Source organism: Meleagris gallopavo, chromosome 1, assembly GCF_905368555.1.
Source record: "Meleagris gallopavo chromosome 1, MGAL_WU_HG_1.1, whole genome shotgun sequence".
NCBI lineage: Eukaryota > Metazoa > Chordata > Aves > Galliformes > Phasianidae > Meleagris > Meleagris gallopavo.
The window spans coordinates 81834816-81850897 of record NC_139404.1 but is presented as its reverse complement, the minus strand read 5'-3'; the positions used below and the strand labels follow the sequence as shown (position 1 = coordinate 81850897).

The following is a 16082-nucleotide window of genomic DNA, read 5'->3' as shown; positions in this document are numbered from 1 at the left end:
GACAAGGGTAAATGGATAAAATTGGTGAGCAGCTGGTAAAAGCACAGTGCTATGTATGAAACTGTTATGGAGGTTATTGTAGGAAGCCAGGTGTAACTGCTTTTTTTTTTTTTTTTTTTATCTTGAGAGATGAGCCTATGTTGTCCTATCTTAAAAATCATCTCTGTAATAAGCAGGTGTATGGCAACTTTGCTCCCTAGATGATCAAAAGTAGTCAGTCACTCATGGTCTTCAGATCTGTGGCCCTGCACTTCACTTCCTCCAGTAAATCTGCATCTTTACTCTCCTGGGGAGCCCAGCACTGGACACAGTACTCCAGATGTGGTCTCAAAAGCACTGAGTAAAGAGATACGATCACCTCCCTGACCAGCTAACAACAGCCTTCCTAATGCAGCCAAGGATGCCGTTGGCCTTCTTTGCCATGAGGGTACATTGCTGGCTAATGACCAGCTTGGCATCAATCAGGATCCCAAGATCCTTCTCCGTGAATTTGCTTTTCAGCTGGTGGCCTCCCAGGAAGTACTGATGCCTCTGGTATTCCTACCCAGATGCAGAACTTTGTATTTTTCCTTTGTCAAACTCCATGAGATTCCCCTCAGCCCAATTCTCCAGCACATCCAGGTTCCTCTGAATGGCGGCACAACCATCTGGCCTATCAGCTGCTCCTCTCAGTATTTATCATCTGCAAACTTACCAAAGGTGCACTCTGTCCCAGTATTCAGGTAATTAATGAGGAGTATTGGTCCATGTAATGACCGCTTGAGTCCACAACTAGAGGCTTCTCTCTAACTGGAGGTTGTGCTACTGATCTATTGATCACAGCCCCCCGAGGCCCAGTCATTCAGGCAATTTAATATCTATGTCACTTACCTAACTTCCATTTTGGCACCTTGTCTATGAAGATGTAATGGGATAGAGATGCTCTGAAATGCACGGGATTATGTGTTTTCTTAGATTAAAAGTGCAAATTTTCAAATACATTCAAGAACCTTAATCTATATGCAAGTATTTAATGAGAGTTTAAGAGAAGCTAGGGAGACTAAATATCCCTGCTTTTTCAGTCTGTGTTTAGCATCAACTTTTGTAAAACTGATCTGATTTTGTTCTGTAATGCTGTACAAGTTATTGTGGTGACTGTTTTGGTCATCACCTAATAGAATTTCTGCAAGCCTGTGTGACTGGAATTACAGTTATCAAGTGTACTGTCTCAGTGCTGCTGTCCTTGCCTTCAAAATTCAGCCAAAGCACTCCATAAATCTGCTTGTAGTGAAACCACCAAGCTTGCTATGTTTCTTTAAGAACATAATTAGATACTATTTTAATTAAAATTAGTAAATATGTCTAAAAGTGATAGACTCCACAGTCTACAAATGATCATTTCTGGTAACAATTTTTTTTTTTTATGATTAATCTCCAAATGTTTGTGGATTTTCTGAGCTGTCATTTTGACATGTGTTAACTAATTTATGTTAATTGCTGATTGCTCTGCTTGGATTCAACAGAAGTTGTTAGTCTATAAACTAACATTACTTCCCAGAACACACACAGAGATCTGATTTTAAAACTTCACAAAGTTAGATACCTGACAACTCACAGTAAAATCAAACTCTGCACTGTATACATACATACTGCTACACAAGTTTATACATACATACTAATACAGTAAATCCCAGCATGAACTAAACAGTAGCTTCTTTAATATTTTGCATCGTGAGGATTTTTCTTGATGCTTGCAGACTTGTAGGTCCTTTATGAATTTTTGTTAACACACAAATAAAAACTTACAACATGAGGTGCCCATGACAATGCTGTTCCTCCTTGTTTAAACTTAATTTCACTCTGTTGACTGTTGCTGATGAAATCATAGATACGCACTGACCCTGAAGGTAAAGGAAACAATAGGAATTTATGTCTTACAATGTCACTTCCAATTTAAGATTAATGGAGAAATTTCTATTTATTTGAATGAAAAACTGTATGGAAATTTATTAGTTTTTCTCTTTCAGTATCAAACATACACCTAGAAAGACATAACTGATAGTTATGAAGTAGCATGGTGCATGGAGCTCATCAACAAAACATAAGATTACTTCACTCTTTTAAGTCACCCCCATGAGTTGTCAGGGCTGAAGGGTGTAATAAGAAGTCCCATGCTGACCACCATGTGTAATTTTTGAGTAATCGCAGAACTGTGGACTACTCTAAGGGAAATCTGTACTGTCAACATAGGAAAAGATGATACACTACTACTTGGAATTGCCTAGGGAGGAAAATATTTAAGTGGACGGAAATGGAAGATTTTCCAAAGAAAATCCAATTTCACCAGAGGTAGATTAGTAGACACACATTGGTTTGCATTAAATTCCATTCCAGCTGGTAATTTGCTCAACTGTTACAAGTTTATCTTCAGGCTAGAAGTGCACATATATTGTATAACACAGACAAATGACAAGGTACAGCTGACAATAATTGAGTTAAAATCTTGTAGCATTTTCTAAGCATCATAAATGACACTGTTAATGTTCTGTCTTGTGGTTCTTCTTTCAAATTATGGTAAGGCTAACAGTAAGAGGCATAGATAGCAATATTTATATAACTTAAATTAATATCTATAATTAACATGTTATCTGTTGCTGAGAGTGAGATAGCTATTGCTTTTTCTAAGAAAGCCACAAATATTAATATTCACAATGACTTACACAATGAGAAATGTAAGCAATTCCTTACAAAACAAAGACCCCAACACTTATCTGTCTGGAGGCTTGAATACAAATGCTGTTATTCAAACCAAATGTCTCATCTTTTCAGCTCTTCCTTCAGAACAAACAATTTACAAATCTTACCATTAAAACTTTCTCCCATTAAAAACATTTCCCAGTAAAATCCCAGGCTTTTAAGATGAGGCAATCCCAAAGTGTTACTTCAAAACTTTAATGACTTGTCCTAACTGTACAAGAATGAATCCCAGGAATAACAGTTGTCTGTAAAGTGGTTTTTGAAGAGCAAATACACAATTTGTTCGAAAGAAAATTGTTCCAAACCAATCATCATTGCTCTGAAAAAAACAAGGATTCCAGAAGTATAAGAACAAAGGAGTAGTGTACTTACGGTCAAGAGCAGTGGTGGCCAGAAGGTATGTCATGGGAGAGACACTCATGGCCTCAATCCTTCTAGAGTGAAAGGTGCAGAGGCACTCTGGATCACGGGTCTGCCGTGTGAAATAGAAAAACAGAAGTTTTGCTATGTGCTTAGAAGTTATTACTAGCCATAGCTACAGTCAACATGAAAAATCTAGGCAAAATTTAAACAAAATTTGCCAGGCACGAGTTGCCTATAGGCAATTTTTTTATTTTATTTTTTTTAAAGCTCAAATGTTCATGAAAAGATCATGAGTATGGGAACATTAAGTTGATTTAGAATGCCACCATTCTCAGTGTAAAAATAAAGGGAACTATAGCATGCCCACTTCCATTAAGCATTTTCAAGCCTAGAATTAACATTTTTAGCAAAAAGTTTTTGCTCTAAAGGCAAAGAAAATACTGTCAAGACTAGGGCTTGCAATACCTAGGAAATTTTTTCATCATGCAAGGGATTCTATTTTTGCTGTCCATTCTTTACCTTATTTTTTATAGCATGTTTTAATAATCTTTTCTAATTATGAAATTCTTGAAACATGATTTATCTGTTTCCCTAGAATTTATTAATGGAAATATTTCCTTTGATTGGAATATGTTCTGGAGCAAAAATTACATGCTTTCATTTTACCTTTGTCATCTATTCCTTCATCAAAAACACCTCCAGCAGTAATAATAGAAATCAGCTGGATAAAATATACAAAGTGCATATGTTCTCCTTGTTTTTCCTAGTTCTTTATGTCATTTGGAGGTAACAGTAGCAATTGTTTCAAATACACCAACTAAACAGAACATATAAGGAATCCTTGAACTCATTTCCTGCACACATGCAACTTTTATTTCCAGTTTAAGATAATTTGAATTTAGCAGCCAACACTTCAGGAAGCAAAAATCAATAGTGACTTTTGATTATAATGACTGGGCAGGATTATCAATAATATTATGGAAAAAACTCATTCTGAAAAAGATCTGTTTCAATGCAAAAATTTTCACTAACCACAGATTTCATTGTAGATGCATCTCACATAGTTAAAACAAGTTACTATAAAGGAAATGAAGAAATCAAAAAAGAAAATAAACTTACTATGTTTGAAAAAGTCAAATCCAGCTTCCAGATCTTTCCATTGGCATCCTGAAGAAACAAAACCAAAACATGTAACATGAATATTTTCAAACCTCAATGTGGAAATAAAACAACAACTCCTTTAAAAATTCCTTGGTGATTATCACTGTGAAAATGAAATGACTGAAGTAGTGATGTTGGTCTCACCAGTCCTACCCATCAGTCCAGGACAACAGAACTTGAATAATAAATTTTGACGCTCTCCTACTCTTAGGCAGCTCTGGCTCTGCAAAACCATAGACTCACATGTTACTACACAGCAAATATAAATCCAAAAGATTGGTTCTACAGAAAAGAGATGCACCAACCTGTAAGGTATTACTGCTATTCATTAACATTGCCTCTCTCATTCATTTTCTCAACAGGGCTGTACGTACTCTGAGTGTATCTTACCTGAGCATACCAAAAGGGCTGTCCACAGTCATGAATTTTACACATGAAACTTAGACTGACATTTTTGCCAACACGAAGTTCATTCATAGGCTCCATCTCCAATAACCCTGTCTCATCCACAGAATCAGCAGGATCTATTGCCTCAAAGTTCCATACCTTCAAAGAATTGAAAACAAAAAAGAAAAAAAGAGACCTGGCTTTTATTAGGTCAGATTATGTTTTTACATACAATTAATAGGGAAATTCAAAATCTTGCCAAACCAAGAGAGGATAGATTCTACAGATGAAGTATGACACACAGCACACATCCTGCTTTTCTGAATATAACCTGAAACATTGACAATTAGCAAATACCATCTCATACAGTTGAGTGCAATGCAAAGTATATGTAAAAGTTTCCTGTCCAATTCTGATATAACAATAGCTTAAATTCGGCCCTGGCACTGGTAGCACTATGCAGAGCAACCTCAGAGTTATAGAAAGTAAGTGTTATCTGACTGCTCTGAGCATTGCTCATACATAGGCAACATGGAGGACAAATGGGAAAAGTAACATACCCGTGGTTCTGCTTTGAGGTATGACAACAAAATGTCAATTGGCATCCTTACAAACAAGTTAATTTTCCTAATGGGATAAGATCAATTTATGAAATATTAAAAAAAAAACAACAAAAAAAACAACAAAAAAAATCAGGGTGTTAGCAACCTTCTGCTGTCTACAACAGCTTCCTGTTAGCTACCTGGATCTTTCACAAATGAAGAGAAGACACCTTGTCTCCTCTTAAAAAGCAGGTACACGACACTGCAAAATCCTTGATAACTGACGGATGAGATAAGAAACTGGTATGAATAAGTAAACCATTTTTACTTTATTTTATAGAATTATGTGTTAACTTCAGGATACCCAGTACTTTTTATTCTGACTGTTCCTCTATTTCAGTGCATGTATCTCTGAGATTTAATTAATTTTTGTATATATGACCTAAGCATTAAAATAACCAGAAAATTAATTTCAATGTTGCCATTGTTTATTCTTTGAAACAACATTTACCAGAATGAAACAGAATGTGAATAAACACAACCTGATTCAAACACGTACACTGTGGAGACTTGTCCTTATTCTCATCTAAAAATTAATTCTCAGAAAGCAACTGCAATGTAAAGATGTCTCCATAAATAAGCTCTGGTAGAGAAAATAGTGACGTCTATCTGCTGATTTGTACACCTAAAAGCAGAGCAAAAAAACCTCACCCGAATGAAGCCATCTTTTCCAACAGTGACAAGTTCTCCTTCATCCAGAACTATCTGGCTGATAGGGCCTTTGTGACAAGGCTTGTGTCCAGCTCGACAGAGCTCTACTTTGATGAGGCCCCCTTCCCAAAGCAGCAAGTTGCCCCACTCAGCTCCTGAGATAACCTTCAGTGCAAAGGGAGAGAAGCAGACAAGCAACTGTACTTACCAATGTTTCTGTACTACCATGGTTAAGGATCTGCTTAACTTTGTGGCTTCCTACTACAAAAGCATTAAATAGATAGCAATGCATGGGTATTTTCAAGAGAAGTTGTAAAAAAAGATAAGATTCAACTTTTAAGGAATATGACATCATTTACCTGCACTGAAATGATTGAAGATTGTGGCTAACATACTTTTCATTGTTTACACAAACATATTTACCATGCTATAAGAGGAGTCTCAGTTCTAAACCAACAGAGATCTTCTGTCCGGGAATTATAATATTAAACGTCCTTTCAATTATTACAAAGCAAGCAATTTTCCTTGGGCAAATTACTGTCAATATTAGCTTATTAGAGCAGTGCACTGGAGGTCTAACTCCTATCACTCAGAAGTAAATAGTAACTCTCCAACTTACTCAATAAACTTTTCATCAAAACACAAGAAGGAACACAAAATCAATTAAACTTATTGCAACTTACCTTCCCATCGGGTAGCTCCACATACCCTATAATGTCAGTCACTGCTGTTTTTCCAAACCTACCCAAAGCTCCTTGTAACTTGAGACCAGTGAATGTGTGAGCCATCTTCCAGAACCTGAGTAAAGAAAGCACATCCCTCTCTTATATAAGATTTCCTAGACACACTCTTCAGTCTCTCTGACACTGTAATTATCTTACCTGGGATTCCATTTCGTTCATTTCTTATTATTTTTCCACAGGAGACCTTGGATATTTTTGTTTGTTTGTTTTAATGAGATAAAGCTTTGTAAACATACAAACTTTCCCATATATTACCTCTAAGAAAAACCCAGGAGAATTTAACATGGGATGAATGAAGGTTACACTATTATTTAAAACAAATAACTGTTAAATTAACAGTTATATCTTTACAGATACAACCCATACACATACTTCCAGTTGTCTATTTTACTCTTGCTATCTCTAGTGTATGATGTTCAACTCTGTAAATCCAAGGGACTAAGTTCTTCTCTAATTTTCATACAAATAACTCCATGGTCTTGAGTGTGACTGTAAAATCTCAGTGAGCAAAAAGTTTTACCCTAGACCTTCACAGCTATTCCTAGTCAATCATTATATTTTTTGCAGAATAAAATATTGTTTTAAATTATTGTTTTACAGAAAAATCAACATATACTGCAATTAGGGATGGTACACAGTGTGTGCAGGAAACATTACATTTAAGATAAGTGCTGGAAATTGGGATTTGAATACGTTTGTGTTAAGAGTCGTGTATATCTGTGTTGTAAAGCTATGTCAGAGCTTATTCACAGTATCTTAGCTCAAAAGAAAGTTTATAAAAGAGATTTTTTTGTCAGACTTCCATAAATAATGTATTCTAAACCACTTTCACCCTGGGGTCTAAATAAGCAGTTTCTTATTTCAGACCCATCTTGCAACCGAATTATAGAGCACATCTCAGATTTTGATCTGATTCCTCCATAACATTCAAAGACATTTTAGATGTGTTGCAATTTTAAAAGTATCTATTATGATAGCATCCAAGCCATATCTTAAGTCCCTGCTGTGCTAACACTGAACTCTGGATAAACACAAGTCAGAATGTTAAGTCTCTGTTCCAAAGAGTTTAAAGCTCTCACTTATTTTTTTATTGTAAAAAAGAACTGTGAACTTAGCACAGAAAGGAGTGTATGGAAGCACAGCTTTTCTATCAGTGGTATTAGTGACTTTCTAACCCATGACTTGACAACCAAGTTCTACTGGCTACCCAACAGCAGCTGAGCTCAATAAATCACTGGTAGAAAGCGGAGGAGGCATGAATGCTGTGTAAACACCTACAAGACAGGTATGCATACATATTTTTTATTAGTTCTCCACAGTGTTTGTTGGAACTACAAGAATGAAGCCAGTAGTACACATATTGAATGCCAGGCATCACCGCTTTTTGACAACAAGGATGTTTAAAAGACTTTGCTGACTAGCTGAAAGACTTTTTGGCTTTGTTATTGCAGTGACAAAGTAAAATAGCATTCCCCACTCATATGCGCTTGCTAATGATACATTCCTGCCAGTCATCATCTAGGTGCTATGCCTTTAGAGCTGATACATATTAAACATAATTGGTGAACCTACCTGATGTGTCCTACTCCAGCTGTAGTTAGCTGTTCTTCGTTATCAGGAGAAAATGTGACTCTGTAAACATCCTGTGAAAAAGCTTTTGACCTTAACACAATCTTTTCTTGTTTCCAGTCCCAGATAGTTAACATGTAGTCAGGGCTGCTTCCAATACTGGCCAGCAGAGTGCCAGTATGGTTGAAATCACCAAAAACATAGCCTTTTTTTGTTCCTTCTGGAGAAACATACCAATCCACACATGCATGGAAAAAAGGAAGAAACAATAGGAAAAACTGTTTAAGGGGAGCTCAACATTCACAGAAGTTGGCTATTTCTACTAAATAAAAGCTTTCTCCACTCTTGCAATGAAAAAGCTGGAAACTGGTGCTTTCTATTTTGGCATGGAATACCAAAAACTTTTAATTCCTTATAAAGTGAGCTGCTACTCCATCTACTGGGATCTACTAACACCATCCGTTTACGTAAAATGAAAATAGTACTTTTTACACTACCTCGTAGTATTCTGTAAGGCCTCAGTGAAGGATAATCGTAGATGATGAGGTTTGGTTTCTCTCCTTTTTCTCCCACTGCAAAGTACTGCTTAGTAGGGTGTGCCTTGAAAAGCAAAAGTCCAGTTTCATGGTGTAATGACACCTCTGTCTCCATTCTACTAGCAAAGTTATTGTATTTGCTCGCTCATTAGTCAAAAGATATTGCTGTAAATACTAAGTTGCATTTTTCTGTATGCTTTTCTTGAACAACTGCCAGTCTATTGCTTAGTACCTGAATGAAGCCATTATACACACACAGTGGTAAAACTAGTAGGCACACAAAATAGGATTATCACACATATATACTTCAGAACCATGAGAAACTGTATAATAAGCTCCTTTATCGTGCATTCTTTTACTTTTCCTACTTCACTCACTAGCTGATCTTTCCACATGCACTATTTGGGTCAGCATTCATCTACACAGAAAGATGTAGAAAAGCCATCCTGAATTACATTTTTCTGAAGATGGATAGATGCACCACGATTCTCCATGAAAGGCTGCTTATATCAGCAGAACAGGCTGAGGCTGGTATACTGAAAGCTTTGCTCATAGTACAACTGAGAGATGGCAGAGCTATTCACAGGGGAAGGTGCCACAAAACCATATAAAGCATTTGAGATTCCAAGCTTTTCATAGGAGTTTACTAGAGTGAAACGAGATCCTTTTTCTCTTCATATATTTAGGTTGCTAATTTTCTAAGTTTTAACCACTGACAAAACACTGTATCAGTATTAGTATATGTATAATATTAGTATATGTATCTAGTATTATCAGAATGGGAGAGAAAGAAAAAAAGAGAGCTGAAATGAGTACTAATATTTAAATAAGAATATAATAGATACCAAAACGAATCTCAGCCAGCACTTATCAGTCCTTTAAGTTACGTGGGCCTGAGACAAGTATGCAGATATTTGTGCTCTGTTGATTATACTGACAGATTCAGTTAGCCTGTACTGCATGGTGCATTACACTCCTCTAATCAGTATCATACTTTCTTACACGTGCAGCTGTAGAAATCTCCCATTAAACAAAGTGACCATTTTGTTTTATAAGAAAGACCAACATGCTAAAAGAAGAAAGGCATACCGCAATAAACCCAATTCCACCTCCACTGCTGCTTCGGACGTAACTTTGAGATTTAGTTTTCAGGTCCAGAATCACCACTTGGTTGCCTGCTACATATAGTAGGCTTTGGCTATCCAACACCATCAGGTTTACACTTCTGATGCAGTCATATCCAAAAGAATATCTGAGAACAATTCATTAAGGAAAAGATTTGATGCTGGCTTTCAAAAATAGTTTACTAAATGGATAGAAATGCTTACACCAAAACTGACACAAGAATACTGAATCCAGTGACTAGAAGTCTGTCAGTAGGCAAGTTTTGTTCAACGCACAGGAAGGTAAACAATATCAAGTTTCTATAACTGAGGGGAAGGCAAAGGGAAGACCTTCTAAATTTCATGCTCCACCTTCTCACTTCCATTACTGGGTACACTTCTTGCCTCTGCAGAATCCTTTGGGGCAGCTAGAAATTCACATTTCATCAGTTTGGTGATCTTTTTTCAAATATAATGCAAGAAATGTGCATCTGAGTACTAAGAACTCTTTTACAGGCTAGGGTTCAAACTAAAGAAATATTCAGGTTCACTTCTTAAATGTCTGCAGGCAGACGTAGAGAACAGAAAATCCAGTCTTCAACAGCAACTTGGCTGTGTTTGCAAAGAAAAAAAGAAAAAGGAAAGTAGAAATTATGCCTAATTAGAAATGTTTGTAAGGTCAAGGCAGTGTTTAAGATTAAATTCATCCAGGACCATTGCTGGATTCTTATCGATGCCTCAACCAAGCGTATCCTACTAATGCCATACTGGATACTCCTAACTAGACAAGTACAATTTTATCAACGTGAATTAAGAAATCCCTAGCCTTAAATTTGCACAGCCTCAACAGAAAGGATACTTAAGAGTAAGAAGGTTAATTGGTATCCCTGAGTCTTCAGTGACAAATGGCCGTGAATATATATCTTCATAACTATAGAAGAAAGTTTCTGAGATTTTCTTTTCTTTCCCTTCAAGGATTTTTTCTTCTTTTGGGGATACTTCAGTGTTATCTTGTTCTTCCAAATCATCCGCTGCATGTCAGAAGTGGGAATGTAAAGAATATTCATATTTAGGATAAATCTTAGGTTTCTTGCTGATACTTGTACTTAACTGAAAAAGAGAGGGATTCATGCATCATCTCCTTTGACAAAGTAATAGGCACTCCATAGCTGAACACAGGGATATGCTGTGTTAGTAACAGCTTGCCCTGGAACAATCCCGCTCTCCTGTTTTTAAAAACCCTACTGTGAATACTCAAAATTGAAGAATTTAGAGGAGGAAAAAATGAGCCTAAGATACTGAAGTAGTTCGGCTTTGGAGCTTAGGTCTCAGCTTTAGAAACAAAATAGTATTTGAAATGTCTCTTTTCAGCAGCTACTGAATACACATCATCATACAAAACTACTAGTAAAAGCAAGTGCTCTTTGCTCTTTCATACACAGCTGACCACCTTAAGACACCGTCTCAGAACATGCATACTGCTAATGTGTTAGTAAGTGAAGTTCTTTACTGGACTGCAATGCAAAATATTGTCAACTTGAATTCCAGCTAGTCAGAAGCACTTGTTAAAACCGAATTCAAGTTAGATATCTCAAATTCAATCTCCATTACTGATTTTGCAAGCTTTTTACCCTATATGAATTTCTTTTTCTCCCCCTCAACCAACTAAGGAGTCAGACACCAGCAAGGAAAAAGAGTGAAAAGAAGTACACAAAGTAAGCCAACAGGAAGCGTTCAGTGAAACTCCGTAATTGTAGCACGATGGCACTGGTGTGAGATCCTGTTCATAACAAGAACGGACAATAAATGAAAACTAGAAAGCAGTGGGATTTCTAAGTTAATGCCAACATCCCCCCCAAAGGATAGCAGTACCCACCAATACTCTCCGTATCTGTTTCCACGTGCTCCACATCTTCCTCTTCTTCCTCTCCAGCTGGTGATTCCTTTGGAAGACTACTTTTGCTTTCTTCTATAAAGGACAGTTGGGATCTCTTAGGTATGAATTAATTCAACTAATTTCTTTATACACATCAGGTTAAATTTAGATCTATAATATAGATCTAGTGTAGCAAAACAAACAAAAAAAGCCTGTCAAACAGTGGACTTCTTGCTGTTTAGCATTAAGCGTAGAGAGAAGTTTGCTTCCAAATAATAATATTTTAAAGCAAATTGATTGCAGTAATGGCTATGGAAACAGATCTAAGCAGCAAGAATTGCCAGGGGAGAGGCTTTGCAGGCTGCAGGATGACAAGAACTACTGACATAGCAGGCAGCCTAGAATATTTCTGGAAGAAGTCATCTTTGACCAGGATCAAAACAAAATTTGACGACACTAAGAACAGTAACCAAAGATGAACTCATACCAGAAAGGAAGGTGTGAGCAGTGTGAGAAGCCAGGAGCTACTGTAGGTTTACTATTGCAATCACTCTAACATCAGAAAGTACTTACGGACACTGCTGTGATCTGCCTGTGTACCTTCTGCTGCCTTCTCATCTGCTCCCTCTTGTTCATTTGGAGATGACATGTCCTCTTTACCTGAAGGCAGTGAAGAGAAACTTTTAGTATTATTGTTGCTAAAGGCAATCTATTTAATTTAGACTAAATTTAGACTATTTTCATTTCCTCCACAATGTTGAGATTCCCAAACATAATATTTGTGATCTGCCTGTACACTACAAGTATGGAAACTCCAAGAATATGTCCTACTTTATAGGGTGAATTAATTGGTTCAGTTTTCAGACCTCTGAGCTCTGTGTACATTGCTACAGAAAGACTGTCATCTAATTACTGTGCAACAGGGGAAGCAGAAGAGAGATTTGCATGTTCTGAGCTTCTCTTTAATGTGCTGGGGTGAGTTTTCTTTTGAGAGAAAACTTTTCTGGTAGATTTCACAAAAAGCAAAATGGACATGGGAACAATTATTTACAAATACCACAGAATTCAGGAAATTAATCAGTTGAATATAAAGAAATCTAAATATTCAGCATAACAAATATAGCCTGAATGAAAATGAATTGGTTTGTATGTGTAAGCTGGATTTCAAAAGCAAGAATAAATCCCTAAGGATGCATTTCTTTTTCCTGACACTGGGTCACATTATGTTTGTGAAAAAAATATTTTGTGTCATCTTGGTCTTTTCAGGTATTTCAGGAAAGGCAGAGTGTCCAAACATAATGCTACCCCCCAGAAAGACAGTGAAATCAAAGAAATATTGTAGACATGCCGTTAATGCCATTATACAGTCAACTTACCCTACTTAGTCTTCATCTGAAGGTTCTGAGGTTTTGTCAGAGTCTGAATTTTCTGCATAATTTCTTTTAAGAATTAAAATGAGCATTTACCCCTCAGGGGTGCTCAAAAATAGACGTGCAGAAAATGTTGAATTCAGAAAACAAATCAAAACAATTACAATATATCTCAATATATTGAAATGAAATCCATGAGTTTTTAGTAAGATGACAGAACTGATACTACTGAAGAAAGTTTCACACTAGTTACATAAATATACAGTGGAGTCTTCAGAGACCTGAACTCCAATTCCAAACCCAGTAATGACGTGTACAATTTGTATCAGCCATTTCACCTCTGGCTGTCTCAGTTATCTCTTGTGAAAAATGAGATAATAATACTTACCCATCTTGGCAAAGTGTTTTGATATCCATAGAGAAAAGTGCTAGAACATTTCAAATTATTGTAACTAATTACCAATCATTTATCTTCTAAAAATTAAGTCTACCATAGTTTTCATTATAAATTAACTCCTCTCTGGAAAATGCTTTAGGCTGAAAGAGGATCTGAACATTTCTGCCTCCATCATTATCTGGGTTCTAGTCACAGAAAGCTGCTATAATGTTCACTGTACATATTTCTACGATGGCATTCAAAGACTGTGCCAAGAATAACTCTAAGGAGGTTCAGAAGAAGGATGTCTACTTTTGTTGCAGTTTTGAGGATTGACTGATCCAAGAAAACTTTCATGCAAGTTCACTGTGACAAAATCGCTCTGAGTTCTAATTTTCTTTTCCTGTGCACTGCATTTATGAACCTTTACACATTTAAATTTTTTTTTTTTTCCAGAAAGAGGAAAAATGTGGGATGACAGTGCCATCTCAGTGAATTTGTCATGTCAAATAAATGCTCATTTGATTTGATTTTCCTTGTATTTTGAATACATGGTACGATTGTCTGAGGTATGTGTAAAGCTTCATAAATGCAGTGCTTGCCTTCACAAAGCTCATGACTGATGCTTCAACAGCATAAAAAGCACTGAATTAAATAATGATTAAAATGTGACCAACAGTTATCCTTTAGAAACCAAACATATCTAGTAGTCATTATTTTTCAATTTCTTTTACAAAAGTTTTGGCCACCAGTATTGAACAAAACTCAAAATGTACTTTCGGTAACTTGTTCTTTCTTTCATGAGAGACTGTCTTGTGTTGTTCCTTTCCTTGTCTTTCACCCACATGAAAAAAACTCAGCTGATCCCAGGACTTTGTTTTCCTTTATTAATTCTAATCCTGATTCCTTTTAGCACAGTATTTATGGGCTACTCACTGCTATTTCTGGCTTGGAGGTAATATGGGCTTGAACTAAGGACTGAAACTTTTGGCTATTAAGAGGAGTATTTGCTGTGAGGAATTAGCACTAATCAACTGTCCCAGGTTGCTTTCTCAAGTCTTGCTCTGCTTTGAAAGTGTCAGATTTCTCCCCATCTGCCAAGCGGTTCTTGTTTAATTCAACTTCAGCGGCCGTTCTCTTGGTAGTTTTTTCTGGCTCTTCCTTCTCTTTATGAAAAGCAGCACACCATTCAATAACTAAGGTCTCCTTTTAGCTTTCAGACCACATCACAGTATGCCAGCAATTTACTGGGCTGCCGACAGCCACAACATGTGCAAACAACAGAGTTCTGCAAAACTAAACTTCACTCAAAATGAAATTAAAGTATTTAAGTGCTCATATACAGAGTGAAAAACATACAACTGTAAATCAGGCATAGCTGGCATAGTGCTGTCTGTGTGTCATTATCAGTCTGCATTACCACAAAATTAGTATTAAAAATCAGCTCTAGGCAATCAACACGAAATCCCTAGGAAATAATTTTTCATAGTAGAGAATATTGCTGTCTTATAAAATAGAGGACTTAGGAGAGAGAAGACTAGCACAAATTATCAATTCTTGCAGCAATTAAAGTTATGCATATAAAATATTTACTAGCGAGAGACAGCAAGGCTACAGTTGCAAAGCAGGATCTAGACATATCACCCCCATAGCCCCATTATGTCTTTTGTTCTCCAACAGAGAGATAAAAGAAGTGGACAGCAGAGCCCTGCGTAGACCTGATTATTGCTGCGTTGCACACAAAATATTTTCCAATAAAACAGAAGGAATAAAACCTAACTCTAATTTCCAACTAAAACAGCCCTTTGTATGACCCAGGCATCCCAGCTCTGTCTCACTCAAGAGAGAGCGTTAAGTCTATTAGAGCCTGCCGTGCAGATGAAGGTGAGTAATCAGGTTTCGGTTAAGCAAGATATGAAACAGGCCGTATCACCACAGTTACTTATTAACACACAGCGTAAAGGAAAGCCATAAAAATGAACTACAGAGCATACGCAATAAAAACAATGGCCTTCTCACACACAGTACAGCAAAACCAACATGTCCCACGTTTCAGAGATAAGGGATTGCCCGCCTCATCCGCAGAACATTTGTTTTAAGTTAAGCTAAGCATTTATGCGTACTTCAGCACGCAGAGGCGGTGGCGATGGCCGTGCCCTGAGGCGGACAGCAGCGTGACCCGATGACAACGGCCTCCTCCACGGCCGTCTCACCGGGACAGCAGGACGCGGCCACCGGCAGGCAGCGAGCTAAGGGGCAGTTAAAGCAATCCCGAAGGAGGCCTGCAGAGCCTCAGGGGAAGCTGCCACGGAGGGGCCAACAGTCTGTGTGAGGGGTGAGGGGTGACGGAGTCGGAGTCGGAGTCGGAGCCGTGCCCGGAGCCCACCGCTTACCTGGGGCCACATCCAGCGCGGCGTTACCGGTCTCCAGGCAACCGCTCCGCTGAGCACTCTGGGAGCGGTAGTTTGGAGGGTTGGGGAGCCTATACGCCTTTTAAGGCTGGGTTGGAGGCGGCAGCGATTCCGCCATAAATCAGACGGGCGGGAGGGTTATGTTTGGGTTGTCTTTTCCAACACTAACAACAGAGCCCGCTCAAAAATGCGTATTTA

At 37.5% G+C, this 16082-nt stretch overlaps 1 protein-coding gene across 7 annotated transcripts in view; it reads right to left on the bottom strand.

Moving 5' to 3' along the window:
* CFAP44 (cilia and flagella associated protein 44) overlaps positions 1–15991 on the bottom strand; it is a 55616-nt gene extending 39625 nt beyond the window's left edge. For 5 of the 7 annotated variants that reach the window (XR_014886840.1, XR_014886844.1, XM_085237750.1 and 2 more), the window contains exons 1-13: positions 15867–15991; positions 12301–12387; positions 11728–11820; positions 10711–10882; positions 9838–10000; positions 8710–8812; positions 8216–8432; positions 6584–6698; positions 5901–6065; positions 4651–4806; positions 4219–4266; positions 3109–3208; positions 1786–1880 (exon numbers count right to left, since the gene is read on the bottom strand). Coding sequence is in view for 5 of the 7 variants with exons in the window: in XM_085237750.1 (XP_085093876.1) it covers positions 1786–1880; positions 3109–3208; positions 4219–4266; positions 4651–4806; positions 5901–6065; positions 6584–6698; positions 8216–8432; positions 8710–8812; positions 9838–10000; positions 10711–10882; positions 11728–11820; positions 12301–12376 (1503 nt within the window). In the remaining 2 variants the exon portion in view is untranslated. Of the gene's footprint in view, positions 1–1785; positions 1881–3108; positions 3209–4218; positions 4267–4650; positions 4807–5900; positions 6066–6583; positions 6699–8215; positions 8433–8709; positions 8813–9837; positions 10001–10710; positions 10883–11727; positions 11821–12300; positions 12388–15596; positions 15741–15866 lie in introns of those variants that run through there. The other 2 variants (XM_085237734.1, XM_085237761.1) reach the window with 2 other exon arrangements.
* Positions 15992–16082: the final 91 nt, after the last annotated feature.